The 17,113-nt window shown below is 42.7% G+C and overlaps 1 protein-coding gene across 1 annotated transcript; it reads left to right on the top strand.

Moving 5' to 3' along the window:
* The first annotated feature begins 3,825 nt into the window (after window positions 1-3,825).
* LOC134370032 (olfactory receptor 6B2-like) lies at window positions 3,826-4,764 on the top strand. Its single transcript, XM_063086956.1, has one exon. The coding sequence runs from the start codon at window positions 3,826-3,828 to the stop codon at window positions 4,762-4,764; it is 939 nt and encodes a 312-aa protein (XP_062943026.1).
* Window positions 4,765-17,113: the final 12,349 nt, after the last annotated feature.

The raw sequence follows: 17,113 nt of genomic DNA, 5'->3' as shown, positions 1-17,113 counted from the left end.
TTCAACCTGAGTTGAGGTTTTTAGTTCTGTATCATGTAGATATTATATAATGTATTCTTTTTCTCATTAATTGGGAGTCTTTTTCTTTTGCCAGGTAAGTTTATACCATTTACATTTATTGTTATAAGTAATATTTTTTCTTATTCTAGTCATTGTGTTTAGTTTTATATGCTTTCTTGTTGTTTCCTTTATTTCTATGTTCTTTTATTGTTCTTTCAAGACTATAGAATCTACATCCTTTTAAATACTACTAAACATTAAAATTTTCCAGAACTATCTTACTCTGATTAAAAACTCTAAGACTAAAACATAGCCTTTTGATTTTCTCCTCTGAAAATAAGGCAAAACATATTTCTCCTTATTTAAATCTTATCTTCTCCTAGGCTTTTCTTCACATATTTAAACCCAGTTTCTCTTTTTTATTACATGATTATTTCCCATTACATATCTTCTCATTTAACAAGGATTAACATTCACATTTTGTTTTGTAACTATATTGACAACACTTGCTAGAATTAAATGCTATGTGTTTGTTTTTCTTCATTGCCAGTCTTTTTATGCTGTGATAGTCTTGGTCAGAGATTGTCATTTTATCTGAAGTTAATAGCTGTGCCATTTTGCGTTTCATGTTGAGGAAGGGTTTGTAAGTCCTACATTCAGAACAGGTGCTTATGAAGACTGTCTCTCTGTTACCCTCATACATGAATAACTATAGGTATGGATTCAACATTCTTCAGATGGTCCCCAACTTACGACAGTTTGACTTACGATTTCTTTACTTCATGATGGTGTGAAGTGATATACAACCATTCTGTTTTTCACTTTCAGTACAGTATTCAATGAATTACATCAGGTATTCAACACTTTATTATAAAATAGGCTTCATGTTAGATGATTTTGCCTAACTGCAGGTAAATGTAAGTGTTCTGAGCACATTTAACATAGGCTAGGCTAAGCTGTGATGTTTGGTAGGTTAGGTGTATTAAGTGCATTTTTGACTTGTGAGACATAATCCCACCATAAGTCAAGGAGTATCTGTAGTTTTATACCTTTTATCCCTCTGTAGTGGTTTCTCTGTTGTTTACTGGACTAATTTTTGGATGAAACCTAAAGCTAACCCAATTGATCTTCCATTTTATGTAATATGTTCTATTCTCCATAGATGCTTTTAGGATTATTTTTCCTTGAAATTCTAAAGCTGGCCATGATCTCCCCTGGTATCTGGCAATGCTGGTGACTTTACCTCCTTACAACCACCTGAGCTCTCAAGCCAGTTGCTTCCATCTCTCTTAAATCCTGCTGATTTGTAGTGACAAAAGGGCTTCCAGATCAAGATTCCATCAGCCATACATCCCACTCACACCCCAGCCCTCCTCTGTCATCCCTTATGCCTCACAGTCCAGAGGACCCTGAGGTCCAGATCCCACCCTCCCTGTCCTCTGAGTCACGGTGCTCACTGCACACCAGAATGTAAGCCTGTTTTCTGAGCTCTCTCTTATCTACCTTGGGCAGGAGGTTGGTGGCATTCTCAAAGACTCTTGGTGCTTGGCTGACTTCACTGTCTTCCTGTGTCGTGAAGTTTCCCTCTAGTTTTACATTTACTAAGTGATTCCTCTGGGGTTTAAGGATCAAGAGGAGACAGAAGAGAGAGCAGGTGGTTGCAGTGGTGAAGATTAACAGGTGCCTTTTCCCTGTCTGCCATCTTCTGCTGCACCACCTCAGTTTTAGCAGACTCTTTTCATTCATTGATGTTTCCCACTTACGTTCATTCACCTAAGGTTTGTGGTGTTCCTACTGTGTACCGGGAATTGTTCTTGGTGTTGTGGGTCTGGGTGAATGAGGCACAGTGCCTGCCCTCAGAAGTGTGCAGTCCAGCTGGTAAGAAGCAAGAACACAGGCGAGCTGTGGGAGGAGTGCTGTGATGGGGCAGGTGTGGGGGAAGGAGCCCAGAGGCTGGCCACAGCAGAGAAGCCAGAAGTGGGCGTGGGCTGAGGGAACGATACGTCTATGATGTACCCTAGTATGATTTAAATTTGTTTTGTGTTTTTCAATACATTAGCAAAAAACTGTTTTATTTTATTTCATGAATTCAACTTCTGTACACACTATTGCTACCATTTGTGGGATGGCTGCTGCATGCCAGCACTAACGAGGTGCTTTAACAATTCTCTATGTTTCCTTTGCACTTTTCTCTAAAAATCTGTTAAACTCGTACTAGTTATTTAGAGTCTTAATAATTTTCCTACTTATTCATGCTATGGTAGATGCTATGAATATATTTCCATTCCATCTTTCTTTTAGGTTTTCTTTTCCATAATTTAATTTCTATATTATTTTGGGAAGACACGTGTTTCTAGTATTATCCTGTAGTTTTTCATTCAGTCTTTAGTCTTGTCATTATTCAATACATTACCATAATTGAAATTTCTGCCAGAACCATCCTGTGAAAATTTAGGTTGCTGCCCAGTCTTTTGCTTATTAATTTAAATATTTGCTTCAAGTTGGTCAGACCAGCCTATTCCCCATATCCCTGTATTTCTTTCGTAGAAGGTACTCTCTGCCTTTTCTTCTGAGGGACTGTTTATTTTGTGACCTTTTGTCTTTATTGCCTATTAGAGTATTGTCAGAAGGCAACCAGCAACTATATCCATCCGCCTTAATAATTCCAGATTTCTAGCCCACACCTAAACGGGTTCATTTTTTCTGTTGTTGATGTCTCATGGGAGGAGTGATGGCCCTGGCGACAGAAGATGCAGGTCTGTGTCCTGGTGCTGCCGCTACCTTGGGTAAGTCCGTGAATCTTTTCTTTGGGCCTCAGACTTCCCATCTGAAAATGGAGATGTAAACCTTGTTTTCCAGCACTGTAGCGAGTACTACAGGTGGTTCATGTTAAAATGCCTGGCACGTGATCAGGACAAGGATATCCTTTGTCCCACTGAGTCTGGCTCTGGGGGATGTCCACAACAGGCAGCCACCAAACTGTCCTGGAAACAGACAGTGTATACGACCCCCTGAGTCCACCCCACCTCTCACTCCCACCCCATCACATTTGCCGTGTGCTGAGCAGATGGCTCCTTCCTCAGTTACAGGCACCTTGGAATGTTCTAGAATTCCTCCACTCTGCTGCCCCAGCCACCTTCCTACCATCTGCGTTCTCTCTTCCAGAACTGTGTGGAACTCTCTCTCCCTTGCCGATATAACCCTCTGTCTACAGAGATAGAAACATGACCACTTTCCTGCTGATCCTGAAGACGCCTGGCCCTGTGGGCGTGCCTGGGTCTGGTCTGCTGACCTGGACCTGGTCCCCACCCCCCACCATCCCAGGAGCCCTCCTGGTGTCACTTCCTCTTATAAAATCAACTTGGGAACCAGGAAAATGGTTAAATATCTACTAATTTAGAAAGAATATGCCAGACACCAAACAGCAGACCCAGATGACCTTGTGCCTTGTGCCTGGAGGAGAACAGGGTGCAAAGAGCTCTGGGCTTCCTTTATTGTTATTAGATTCCTTGAGAACTCCAGATTTAAAAAAAAAAGTTTATGCCATTTCAAGATCACTGTGGGATAGCTGAAGGAGGAGGTGGGCAGGGTATTCCAGAGACGTAATCTAAGAGTGACCTAATACATACACAATCTGGTGTTAAATGCTTACCTTGGAGACGTGCTTCTGTTCCTTCCAGCTGCTTGCAGGAGCCATGTGTCCCACCTTTGGTCCCAAACCCACCCTGAAGGTTTAGCTCTGCTTTCTCTCCTGTCCACTGTCCCTCAGCCCTTCACGCTTGTGCACTGATGTTTTGCAGGCCTGTGACCCCTGAGGACAGGAGGATGAGGGGGGAGAACATCACCAAGGTGGGTACGTTCGTCCTGGTGGGCTTCCCCACGGCCCCCGGGCTCCAGTATGTGCTCTTCCTCGCCTTTCTGCTCACCTACCTCTGTGTCCTGGTGGAGAACCTGGCCATCGTCCTCACCGTCTGGAGCAGCTCCCCCCTCCACAGGCCCATGTACTACTTTCTGAGCTCCTTGTCTTTCTTGGAGATCTGGTACGTGTCTGACATCATCCCCAAGATGCTGGACGGCTTCCTCCTGAAGCGGAAACACATCTCTTTCGTCGGGTGCATGACCCAGCTCTACTTCTTCAGCTCCCTGGTGTGCACCGAGTGTGTGCTCCTGGCCTCCATGGCCTACGACCGCTACGTGGCCATCTGCCACCCCCTGCGCTACCAAGCCATCATGACCACGGGGCTGTGCGTCCAGCTAGTGGTCTTCTCCTTCGTGAGCGGCTTCACCATCTCTGTGATCAAGGTGTCCTTTATCTCCAGCGCCACGTTCTGTGGCTCCAACGTCCTGAACCACTTCTTCTGCGACATTTCCCCCATCCTCAAGCTGGCCTGCACAGACTTCTCCACTGCAGAGCTGGTGGATTTCATCCTGGCCTTTCTCATCCTGGTGTTCCCGCTGCTGGCCACTGTGCTGTCCTACGGACACATCACCCTGGCTGTGCTGCGCATCCCCTCGGCCACCGGCCGTTGGAGAGCCTTCTCCACCTGTGCCTCCCACCTCATCGTGGTCACCATCTTCTACATGGCCTTGCTTTTTATGTATGTCCGGCCCCAGGCTATTGATACACGGAGCTCCAACAAGCTCATTTCCGTTTTGTATACGGTCCTCACCCCTGTCTTGAACCCCTTGATCTACTGCTTGAGGAACAAAGAATTTAAGGATGCCTTGAAAAATACTTTGGGCTTGGGTCAGGCTCCACCATAGGAGGCACACCTTCTACTCTTCCAGAACATCATTTGAGAACATCCAGCCTCTGTGATGAGACCATTTGATTTATCATAATGGAAACTCTCTGTATTGTTGTAGTGCTGCATTTATTTAAAAATTTCTTCTTCATCTGTTTTTCTCCTTCCGCTCATGGAGGTTTATATCATAGATATTGTTGTTAATGTTACAATACAATTATTCTCTCCATATATAAGCAAAGCAGAACTTCTAAAATTATCACGCACATTTAAGAAAATAGCAAAATGAGCCAGTTCATCTGAGATTTAAAAATCCTCAATAAATTTCAGAGTGTTAAAATACAGAAATGTTGAACTATGTGGAGAAACGAGCTCCACATGTCCCCAGAGCAAAGTGAGTCTGGGAATTGTAAGAGCTCATAGACTTTTGTTTTAAACGCACGAGGCATGTTCTCTGACAGTCCCAAGTGGATCCTAACCTCTGCTTTTTCCCTACAAAACTCACCATCCCATTCCCAGTCAGCATCTGAGAAAATGAAAAGTGCTTTATTACTGTGTGAGTCGATGCTGGTTGAACCCTGATACATGCAGATGCTTGGGCAGGCGGGGACCACGTCTGTCCTATTTGCTGTTGGACCCCTGCAGCCCAGCACAGCGCCCGGTGCCCCTTGAGCAGAGAAGGGAGAGAACAAAACCAGCTGGGGGCTGCAGGGAGGGGGTGAGGAGGGTCACCTAGGTGGGGGGATATTTACACGTTAAAACAGGAATAGGAGATACTCAATCAAAGGGTGGAGAAGAGGAAGGGCACTGCAGTTCGTTCCAGAGATAGCCAAGCCCCAGCTAGGAAGTGACCTGGAGTTCTGCAGAACTCAAGCTAGCATGGCTGGAGACTGATGTTCACGCGCGGGTGGAACCCCAAGTGCTCACAGGCTGTGGCGGGCAGAGTCAGAACCCCAGGCTCGCCGGCTGTGGCAGGCAGCATGGACTTTACCCAGCAGTTAACGGGGCAGGGGGGGCATGTTTAGCATTTTGGCTTTGGCAGCTCTCACATTTCCCCCTTTTGAACAAGCTATCTCTCCCAAAGCATCAGTGATCAATTAACTTGTAGTTAGGTTTTGATCGTCCCTCAGTGTTGGGATGAACCTGTCCCAGTAGTCTGGTCCCACACGGGAGATGCGGAGAGTGGCCAGAAACCACAAATCACTGTCCAGACCCTTTTGGCCACATTTGAGCCACAAAGAGGTTTATAAGGAGTGGTTCTCAGGCTGTTCGTCTGGAGTCTGTTGTCAAGTTCAATTTTGTCACTTCCAGAGGGGCTGGAAATATTCCTTTAAAGCACTGGACCAGCATCGTTCTGTTAAGTTTTGTACTTCTGTAGAAATTTAACAGACAACAGGTGCAAAGTTTTAAAAACACAATAATACAGAGTAAAAATAACAGCACTATAAAAATCTTCATCTTTATAATGATTTTGAGCCATGGACTTAATCTGAAGGCAACCAACTGAAAGAAAGTGAGCCAAGATGTGGGTACTGTTCAAGCTTTATTTTATTTATTTATTTATTTATTTTGTCTTTTTCGTGACCAGTAAGGGGATCACAACCCTTGGCATGGTGTCGCCCGCACTGCGCTCAGCCAATGAGCATGCCGGCCATCCCTATACAGGATCCGAACCCGTGGCCTGAGCGCCGCTGCGCACCCAAGCGCCGCACTCTCCCGAGTGTGCCATGGGGCAGGCCCCTGTTCAAGCTTTATTAAAGGAAGAAAATCTGCCAGGCTGTGCTCAAAGTGGCAGGCAGCCTGGGGCTGCCCTGAAAATGGGGGACAGCAGCAACAATGGGATTGTGAGAGTTTATATTAGCTGTTGGGCATGAAACGTATGCGGGGAGGGACCATTAGGCTGATGTAACTGGGTGGAGAACTGCGCCGATGCAGTAGCCGGAAAGCTGTTTCTGTTTAAGTCAGGAGGCTTCTTGTAAAGGGAAGCGGGGAGGGGCTTGGTGCTGGGGTGCAAGATGAGTTCAGTGGCTATTCTGTTCTGGTGCTTATTGTGTGCACGATGGCGCTGGTCACATCCAAAATCCATGACCAACTAAAAAAATCAGAAAACCATGGGGAACCAAGACTTGTAGCCAGATATTAGAGGAAACTAGAAGAGTTCAGGATTCAATCCAGACTGTAGGCAAAAAATAAAAACTCAAAAACAATGAACAGGGCCACAACCTAGTAACAGCTGTACTATAGTTTTTCTTGAAATATAATTTTTTTATGGTTAGCCCTATTTTCACCAAAGATAATCAAAGTAAGACCAATTTGTTTGTAAAATAAGTTTAGCTTCATCAAACTTGGCCTGATTATTTCCATAAGTGCAGCAGGAATAGTGATTGACCACACAGGCCAAACATCTCTCAAGACTAGGAAGACAAACCAAGATAGACATTAGACTTTGCCTGCGGTCCCTACAAACAATTTCAATACAATGTCTCAGTCCAAAGCTTGGTAATGTAACTAATATATTCGATTGCGTCCTGTTATAAAGAGATCAGATAATAACTGAACTTACACAGACAGCTATATTTCCATAAAATAAGAATGCTCACAGATAGTTTCTAAATTTTGGAGGAATCAGGTAAAAAGAAAAAGTACACATTTTAATTTTTGTTCACAAAAGTATACTTTACCAAATGGTTGTAAGTTATAGATAGCTTGAGAAAAAAAAGCTTTTCTTAAATCTGGAAAATAAAACATTAAAATAAAGAACCGACAAAATTTTAACGAAAAAGTCATAAAAGTTTTATTAGCTGCATCAGTTATTTAATTAGTCCTCGTTCTGCCTGGTCTTGGTTAGCAGTTTTGCAAACTCATCAGTTTCTCTAACAGAGTTTTGAAAATTCTTACTCAGTTCAATGGTATGCTCTTAAAGTTGCTAGAAACCTGTATTCAAGAGCACCTGTCAGTCTTTTCGTAAGTTGATTGAAGAAGAAACAATTTCTGACTGTAGCTGATTGCAGATGCGTTTAGAGAAGAATCACAGAAATAACTGTCTGTGGGTGACAAAGACTTAGAACAACCATGGCTAAAATTCAGATGAGAGTTTATTATAACCAAAATTGACAATGAAATTTGATTATTTCTGAGGCATACGACATTTTAACATAATAAGCAAAATTATGACTGATAACATTAAATCAAGATATATCAGATTTTCAGGAATTTCACATAATTTTGGAACACATGAATAAAATATCCATCCATATAATTAAAAGAAAGTTAAACATCACTTATTTTGACAATGTTTTCCACATAATTTAACGTATTAAACAAGCTTAATTAGTTAATAGTGCTCTTTTACAAGGTGAGAGCAAAAAGATTTAATTTAGAATTTGATTTGGGGAAAGTTTATCAAAAAAGATCAAAAACCTTACTACAGTTGATGAAAATAGGATCACAGGTCACTGTGGAAATAATAGTCACTCATTTAACTAGAGTGATAACAAAAATACTTTAAAAGCAAATACAGAAAGTTATGTAGATGAAAAAAACTTTAACTCTTTTAAGCTCGTTTTTTTCCCAAGTAATCAAAACTCTTATACAGACAGCACAAAGCTTAAGAAATTATCTTGACCAAACATAGACTCTTTGTTTTCTAGGCCAGTTACCAGAAAGGCAGAAAAAGATTTTGTTATATCTTAATAAGATTAGATGAGCACTCTGAGAAAATCTTGTTGTTTTAACACAGGGAGCCAAATTCTGGATTTGCATCACCATCGCTTTGATATCAAAGCTCAGCTGAGAAAAATCATAGACAATTTTAGTTTTAGCCAACCTGATTACACACAACACTCCTTTTGTAAGACTTATCTTCCACAAGCCTTTTACAATTTTCTTTAAACCTTCAGTTTTGTCCTATTTTTTTTTTTCTTTCTTAAACTACCAGTCATTTTATTCAGGACAAAATATTTACTTTTTCTTTGTTTCTTATTTTGATTACAAATGATTCTCTTTCATATAAAAAATTACTTTTTCTTTAAAAAAACTTTTTTTTTTTTTTTTACCAAAAATGCATTCTCATACTTACAACTGTTTTTCCGTCTTTTTCTTCTACTTACTGATTCCTTTGTCTTTTTAAAATTTCCTTTCTAAATTCATATCCTTAGAGCCGGCCTGTGGCTCACTCGGGAGAGTGCGGTGCTGATGACACCAAGTCCATGGGTTCGGATCCTACATAGGGATGGCCGGTTGGCTCACTTGGGAGAGCGTGGTGCTGACAACACCAAGTCAAGGGTTAAGATCCCCTTACAGGTCATCTTTAAAAATAAATAAATGAATAAAAATCAATCAATTAATTAATTGATTGATTGATTAATATCCTTTAATTTTAAAATAACCTCTGAATTAGACAAAATTATTCCTTTTTAAAAACATACCCTCATTTCTTTGTAATTTTTGTCATTTAGAACACATCTTGTTTTTTGAACACTTTGTATACAGAATTACACATATTGATTACATTTTTAACTCTTAGTAACCTTAATTTCTAGTCAATACTTGGAAGTAAGCAATCTTTAACTGTTTGTCACATTTCAACACATTTCATAATTTTTAGAAATATGTGCCCCCTCATGGAACAATTTTTTAATGTGAAACAGGACATATTTATTAACAGACCCAAGTATATTTTGTCTTTTTACAACGCTTTAGAAGCCAAGAATAGCAATCAGTGTTTTGGTATTTTCGCTTATTTAAGTTCATCGTAACAAGTTGTCTGAGGCATTAGCTACAGCTAGCCCTCCTCTCAAGTTACCTATTAACCATTTTTACAGCATGTGAATGTCAGGCAGTCATCACGGAAACCAGAACCTGGAAAGGTAAGTGCGTGGGGTTCCTCTTCACGTGGTGCTGATTCTCAGGGCATCACTCTCTCAAATTCGTGTGTGCTCTTAGGCCAGACTCATACTTTAATCTTAGACATCTCATGGTGTATGTCTGCATTATATTGAACAATGATGTCTCTGAAGACATACATGATTTAATTAAACCAATCAAATTTAAACTAGCCTGTTATTCACCGAAGATTATCCCAGATCATGTGAACTTTAAAAACATTTAGGTTAGTTCCTATTTCCCTGACAGTTTCAGGTATGCTTATTTATCTCTAAGCCAGTTTGAAGAAAGCCCTTTACTAATACTAGTAGGAAAGACCTTTAAGATCTTTTGTCGCAATGAAAATGAAAAAAGAAGTGGACAGAGGGACAGAGAATATAGTTAGCAGGGGGTTGAGAAAAAGGTTGAGGGGGAGGCTTCAGCTGCCTGAGGAGTTCCCATGGGAGAAGCAGGATCCAACAGAGAAACAGAGAGAAACCTTTAAAAAGTATAGCCTGAATATCAGCTTCCAATTAAACCAACCGCTGGCCATACAGCTCTTTAAAAAAATCCCTTTTAAGTTTCTTATTATCAGGTTTCAGCCAGGACGAACAGCAACTATGGCTAGAAATATTGAACTTTTTCTTTCTGAGTCTATAGTTCCATTTTAGCTTAAGAGAGGTCAAAGAAACACACAAAAGGTTCCTGTCAGGCTTTAAATATAAATCAGGGTTTTAGGGCTGCTGGTCAACTCGCGTGGTTACAGCATGCTGCTGCTAACACCAAGGTCCAGGGCTCAGATCCCCCTACTGGCCAGCTGCCAAAAATCAATCAATCAATCAATCAATCAATTAATTAGTTAATGTTTTAAACCAGAGCTAGACCTACTTCAACTGTGATTCAAAATCAACAAATCTTCAACGGCTTAATCTTGGATGCAAGAGGCATCCCCAAAGAGAGTAGAAAAGATTAGTCTCCCTCAAGCTCCAAAGTTTCTCTCACAGACAGTGTAAGAAAGTAGAGACCTTTCTTGTTAACAAGACAACAAAGGCTGAGATAATTAAGATGAATTCCCCCTGAGAATGGGCACGGTCAGACAAAGAGCCACCTTGTGTTTCAGACTCCAAGCCAGTTGCTAGCCATCTGAAGCAAGCCTGACAACTTCTGTTTCCCTGGCTGGCACAGACCAGGAAGAACATCTTCACTGGTTATGCAGCCAAGCGCTCAAGACATTAAACAAGATTAAATAAAGAATGTTATTATGATTTTTCTCCTTATGACAAATCACACAAAAGACAGAGACAAGGGATACAAAGACTATTTCTGGGGGGTTACAGATCAATAACCAATGGGCACCCAGAACTAAATCCACAAGACTCACAATCCAGAAAAACAATGCTTGCAAATGCTGTTCTTTCCTGACAATCCAAATTAGGGGGGAAAAAGGGGACAAAGAAAATTTTTTACCTTCTTCTCTCAACTGGGCTTTACAGGTAGAGACTCAGGGGAGCTAACTTCAGTGAGAACTCTTAGTTCTGCCAGCTTTTGTTGGGTTTCTGAGGTCTCATCTGAAGGCTCTGCAGTGAGGGTTCTGGAGATGTTAGGGTTTGGGCTGGGTCCAAGAATTAAATCAATGTAAGACAGATTAACAGGAAAAATCATAATACAAGTTTCATGTGGCCTGGGAGGCCTCAGGAGGAGACGAAGACTGCAAATAAGCAGGTGGAGTTAGTTATCAATGTACTGGATGGAAAAAGAATAGTCAACTGTGAAAATGTGACTAAATGTGACTGTGAAATGTTTCCAACAAAACAGGACAAGTTAAGTCCACCTGCTCAGATGGCCGATCTTTCTACCAACATTTGTGGAGAAGATGCTTAAGGTTTCATTTGCCCTTGACAGGTGATCTTATGGAGGCTGTGGACCAAACTTTAGGTGAAGCAGCTCCCACAGTGGCTTGGTCTTAAAAATAAAATGTGCCGCACCCCCCCTGCCCTTTTTGTTTCAGTCTCAAATGAGTTGTTTGGTTAACTAGAACACTGCAAGAAAGAACAAAATCTCCAAGCAGGCTTTGAACTCAGTAACAGCTACATTTACCTAATTTACTTGTTTTAACAATTATGCTTGAATTGCTTCTTAAACAGTATTAGCCATTAAAGGAGTTCAGAAAATGTGATTCCAAAACATGCCTCTCCTTGACACATTCTTTTTGACGAAAAACAATCAAAAAGCAGCCAATGGAGGAAGAGCTTTTTCTATTTCCTTCCCTTTCCTCTAAAGAAAATATACTGAGGCATGGAGGAGGGGAAGTTGAACCCAGCCACAACCAGGTAAAGAGCACACCAAAAACACCATTTCCACACAGGTAGCTCACCACAGCCACTGCAACTGCCATGACTGCTGCAAAAGTGGCTCTCTCTACAGCAGCAGTCACAGCCACCGTGCAGATGGCATGCCAGACTTTCAATTGCATTGACACAAGGAGAGGCACCAGCAGAGATCAAAAAAAAAAAAAAAAAGAGGTCCTCTCTCTCCACAAAGCACACTCCAAAGCAATAGAAGAAGCATCTGATTTATGATAACAGGGGAGGACTTCATCACACCTGTCTCAGTACTGGACAGATCAACTAGGGAACCAACCAACAGAGGGACAGTTAATCTATCAGATGAAGAGGACAAATCCATGGTTATTAGAGCAGGGAGGGGGAGAGGGAAGGGAAAAGGGAGAGACTGAATAAGGGGCATAAAGAATAAGTATGATTTGTAACAATGAATATGCTAATAAAAATAAATTTTAAAAAATTAAAAAATAAAGAGAAATATAAAATTTTCTCTACTGTTTTCAGATCAGATACAGCACCAGAGTGATCCATAAATGAACCTTGCTTCATTAATTTATTCTCACAGTTTTTCATCTCTGAAAGCCTAAAACTGTTTTCCTTTATAAATATAAATTTTTGTTAAAGAGTATCAGATAGCCTTCTAGATGTTGAAAAGGCATATTTTGGAGATTGGTTAGTTTGATAGGCAGTCTTTTCAACTAAGCTTGTTTCTTAATTAGATTACTGACTTCAGGGTGCAGCCCATTAATAAATGGAGAAAAGAAAGCATTTTAAAAAAATATATGAATTTAGCATGGATAACTTTGAAAAAGGTGCAAGTCTGCTTTGCCTGAGGGTTTAATTTTTGTAATTAGTTATCTAGTTCTTTCCTTTGGGGTGGGCAGGTAACAGAGTTAAAAAAAAAGTCAGCAGATTCAGGGTAGGCGGAGAGGATAGAGAGGAAGACAGAGATCTTAGAAACCTCTATATGCCAATAAAAAATATGTATCTCTCTCAGACTGTTTCATCCTATATTTGTGACTTTCTAATTTAGTTCTAAGAAAAAACAAGTTTGGGGAGTTCAAGTGATTCCCATAATGGTCATTAGAACTCTTAATGATCCTTGTTGCAATCTGTCCATTGGTTTAAAAAATTGCACAAGAATGGACAACATGTTTGCACATATAACCAGGTGGAATCCCTGAAGGAAGGCTGTCTTGGTATGCCTTAGAATTTGAGAATCCCATTTCATTTCTTATTGGTCTCTCCAGAGCAAAAAGAAAATGATATAAACCCTGTATGTTTATTTTTATTCTTGAAAGGTGTTCAGAAACAAGCAGGGAGAGAGAGAGAAAAAGTAAAAGAGGCAGATCATTTATAGATGCATGTAAACAACCAAACCAAAGTACCCACCAGAACCAGAAAGGCAAACTGTCTCTATACCAGAAAGGACTTGCCAGAAAAGACAAAAAAAAGTCTCTTACAGTTCCAAGAGGGATGTCAGGTCCTTTAATAAGGTGACCTTATTCAAATTAGGTTCTGAACAAATTCAAGGAGCTTCTATCCAAAAGAGGTAGCTCGACCCAAGAGAAGAGTCACTAGGGCAGAAAAGGCAAGCTGTGGGACAGCTCAGAAGGGCTCAGGGGGTACTGCACACTGGTTCTGAAAATCATCAATTCCTTCTGAAGTCAATCTTGGTTCAGGTCCTACTTCTGATGTCAGATCATGTCAACCAGAAATAACAGCAGAGAGAAAAGCTCTCTAAAGAAACAATTAGTTTATTGATGTATGAGCAAAAAATTATAATCTGAGGTATGTTGCAATGATGGATCGCATATTTGAAGAGGATAGGGTAAGCGGAAGCTTTTAATGGTAAAAGGGAGAAGTTTATGCAAGCTGTCCTGAAACAAACTTCATTAGTCCCACAAGCTCATTGCAGGAGCCAGGAGTTACTAATGTTGTTGGGGAGATATCTTTATAAAAGCAATTTATCTGGATTATTTTTCTGTCAGAGAGTTTTGATAGTTCTTATTATAGACAAATGTCATGAAGACCTTCAGAGAATCTTTGCAATAATTTTTATGTCAGACATTCAAGCATGAGAGCCCCTCCCCCATGACCTCCTAGGTCCACTTCGGTTTGGGTCTGACGTAAGTGCTTCCATCTTGGCATTGGCAGATTTCACAAAATACAGAAAATTCTTTGTGGTCAACAATCACAGAATCCTCGGATTTCACAGGAACCTGAAGCACACTCCTCCCCTGGACCAGCCAGTCCCCTGTGCCATGGCCAGGCTCCCAGGTCTGCTCTGGTCCTCTGGGAGGAAGGCTGCTCTGGACCCCCTGGGGACCCAGGACACTGGGAACAGCTTTCTGGGCAGGGAGAACGTCCTTCCTCAAGGCGAGTGTTGGGGCATTGCTCTTTGGCTTTGGCCACCACATTATATCCCACCACTGGGAGACTGACGAATGTCTCAAATTGCCTTTAACTGAGATACAAAAACCTGCTTCCCTTCATCTGCACTCATTGGGACTAAGTTTCTGGACTGACATGCAGAGCCTGTGTGCACCCCTGTTAATGTCTCTTGTTAATTCTGCCTTTCTTCTCTAGGACGTTGTCACTCAGTGGCACACTGTCCACTCCTAGATCATGTTCTTTCCACAGTCCACACACCCTTCACAGTCACCCACAGTCAGGGGTTCCCTCCCGGGTCTCCTGGGTGTCATCTCCTCAAATTCCCCTCCTTCATGTACAGTTACTCATCTGGGACGACACTCACCACTTGGTCTGCTCCGTCAGGCCACGTGGCCTTACATAAATGCAGGGCAGGGGACTGGGTAAGACCATCCTGTGCAGTTCCACCCTCTTAGGGACCCAGATGCAGGCTCACAGCTTAGTATACAGATGCCTGGGGACCACCGCAGGGCTCCCGAGAGCCCGTCCTCCTCCCCACACAACCGGGCCAGGAAATAGTTGGATCCCCTGGAAAACTCCTTCCTCTTCTCCGCCCACACCCTTCTCTGCTCACAACTAATCAAGTCATCCATACGTTCATTCATTCATTCACTCATTTGTTCAACCAGACACCTGCTAGGTGCCAAACACTACTACTCTAGGCACTCGAGCTACAAGGATGAACAAAACAGAAGAAAATCCCAGCCCTCATGCAGTTTGCATGTCACTAGGCAAGAGAGAAATACACAAAATAAGTAAAATACTCAGAGTGGTCTGCAGGGATACACACTGCTAAGAAAAAAACAACAGCCGTAGTCAGCCGAAAAATGGTCCCCAAAATATATCTCCACGTTCAATCTATGAAATCTGTGAATGTGACCTTATTTGGGAAAATGGTCTTTGCGGATATAATTAAGTTAAGAATCTGGAGATGAGAAGATCAGTGTGGATTGTCTGGGTGGGCCATAAACAAAAGGACAAGTGTCCTTACAAGAGACACACGGAGGAGATTTGTCACACAGCAGAGGAGGAGGTGCCATGACCATGGGGGTGGAGATTGGAGTGATGAGGCCACAAACCAGGGAAGCCAGGAGCTGCCAGAAGCTGGCAGAAGCAGGAAATGGACTCATCCAGCGGGGAAGAAAATGTGCGTGTCCTGGGTGGTCGTGGGGACTGAAGGAAGCAAGGGAAAGAGGTGGGCTGACGTGTGGAGGAAGAACATTCCAGAGAACAGTGAGTCCAAAAACCCCAAGGGAGGTGGAGGGAGCCAGCCAGTTTGAGCCACATCTGGTGGGTGGGGGGCTGGGTGGAATTAGAATGGAGAGACAGGGGAGGTCAGAAGAGCTGGGACCAGAGAGGAAACTGAGGCCAGATGGTGGTGGAGATGGGGTCCCTGACATATCCTTCCCTCTGAGTGTGTGGGAGCTGCAGAAGTTCCAAGCTGGGTCAGGGCCTAACTTACATTCTGCCATGTCCCTCTGATGCTGCCTGGCCTACCAGGGCCCAGCACAGCCACCCCCACACTCTGGCTTTGACCCCAACTCTTCAGCCTCATAAACAGCCCACTCTCCGTCCTCCCTGACCCCTCCAGCACATAGAGGTTCAGTTTCTCAGCAAAGGCCCTTGCCTGACCCTCGCTGAGCTCAGGACCAAGGGGTGATCCAGGGACAGCAGCTCTTCAAGTCGAGAGTGCAGGAGACAGCCACCAAAGTGGGTGGGGAAGGACCTGGACGAGGGCCCCAGGCCTAGCGTGCCCCAGAGACATGAAGACCTGGCTAATTGGCAGTGTGGGCAGCTTCCTCAGCAGGGTGGGGGTAATTGGACCCTGGAGTCCCCACACTCCAGCAGAAAAGCCACACCTGCTCCTTTCCAACGCCTTGGGCATCCATTTCAAGGGCACGTTCAAGGTTTCTCTGGTCACTGCAGCTGGCCTGGGAGTCACTGGGCCCAGGGAGAAGCCGCTCTTCCCTCCTGCAGGCAGCTGCAGCTGTTCACACTGAGGCTTCCAGTCCCCCCAGGTAGGATCCAATGCTGTCAATGCTGATGATGGACCCACTGTGCTGTGAGTTTAGAGTGCATGTGTACCTTGCATCGTGGCAGAGCTATAGGTGTATGTGTGTGTGTGACTGACACCACTCTGACACATGTCCCCACACCTGATTTGGGGAATGGACGCTTCTCTACAGTCTCACCACTAGCACCTGGTTTCTGTACACAAACCAAGAGGTACAAACAAATTAAAAATACAGCCATTGCCAAAGCAACGTGGGACCCTAGAACAGAAAGAGGACATTGGAAGAAAAAAAGATGAAATCCAAATAAAGTCTGGAAATGAGTTAATAGTAATGTTCTAATGCCAGTCCCCTACTTTTGACAAACATACCCTAGTTAGGTAAGATGTTAACCCTAGGGGAACCTGAGTTGAGGGTCTCTATAAACTCTCCACACTTTCTCTATACGCCTAAAATTATTCCAAAATAAAAAGTCTATTTAAAAGAAAAAACAGCCATTGTTGAAAGGTGATAGAGAGGGCATGCTCTAAGGAGCTTTGAATTTGTGAATAAACAGGTTTTTAATTTAACTTCAACCTAGTATTAACTAGCTGACTCATTAATGATCAGGTACCACTATCCAAATAATCAGCACAGATCTGTAGGGGCCTTTGTGTCCTGGGATGCAAGCTGGAGACCCAGAGAGGGGGCTGCTGGCTTCGAGTCCCCAGAATCCCTG

This window comes from Cynocephalus volans, chromosome 1 (assembly GCF_027409185.1).
Source record: "Cynocephalus volans isolate mCynVol1 chromosome 1, mCynVol1.pri, whole genome shotgun sequence".
Classification (NCBI taxonomy): domain Eukaryota; kingdom Metazoa; phylum Chordata; class Mammalia; order Dermoptera; family Cynocephalidae; genus Cynocephalus; species Cynocephalus volans.
The sequence above is the reverse complement of the archived record's forward strand: the minus strand, read 5'-3'. Positions and strand labels throughout refer to the sequence as shown.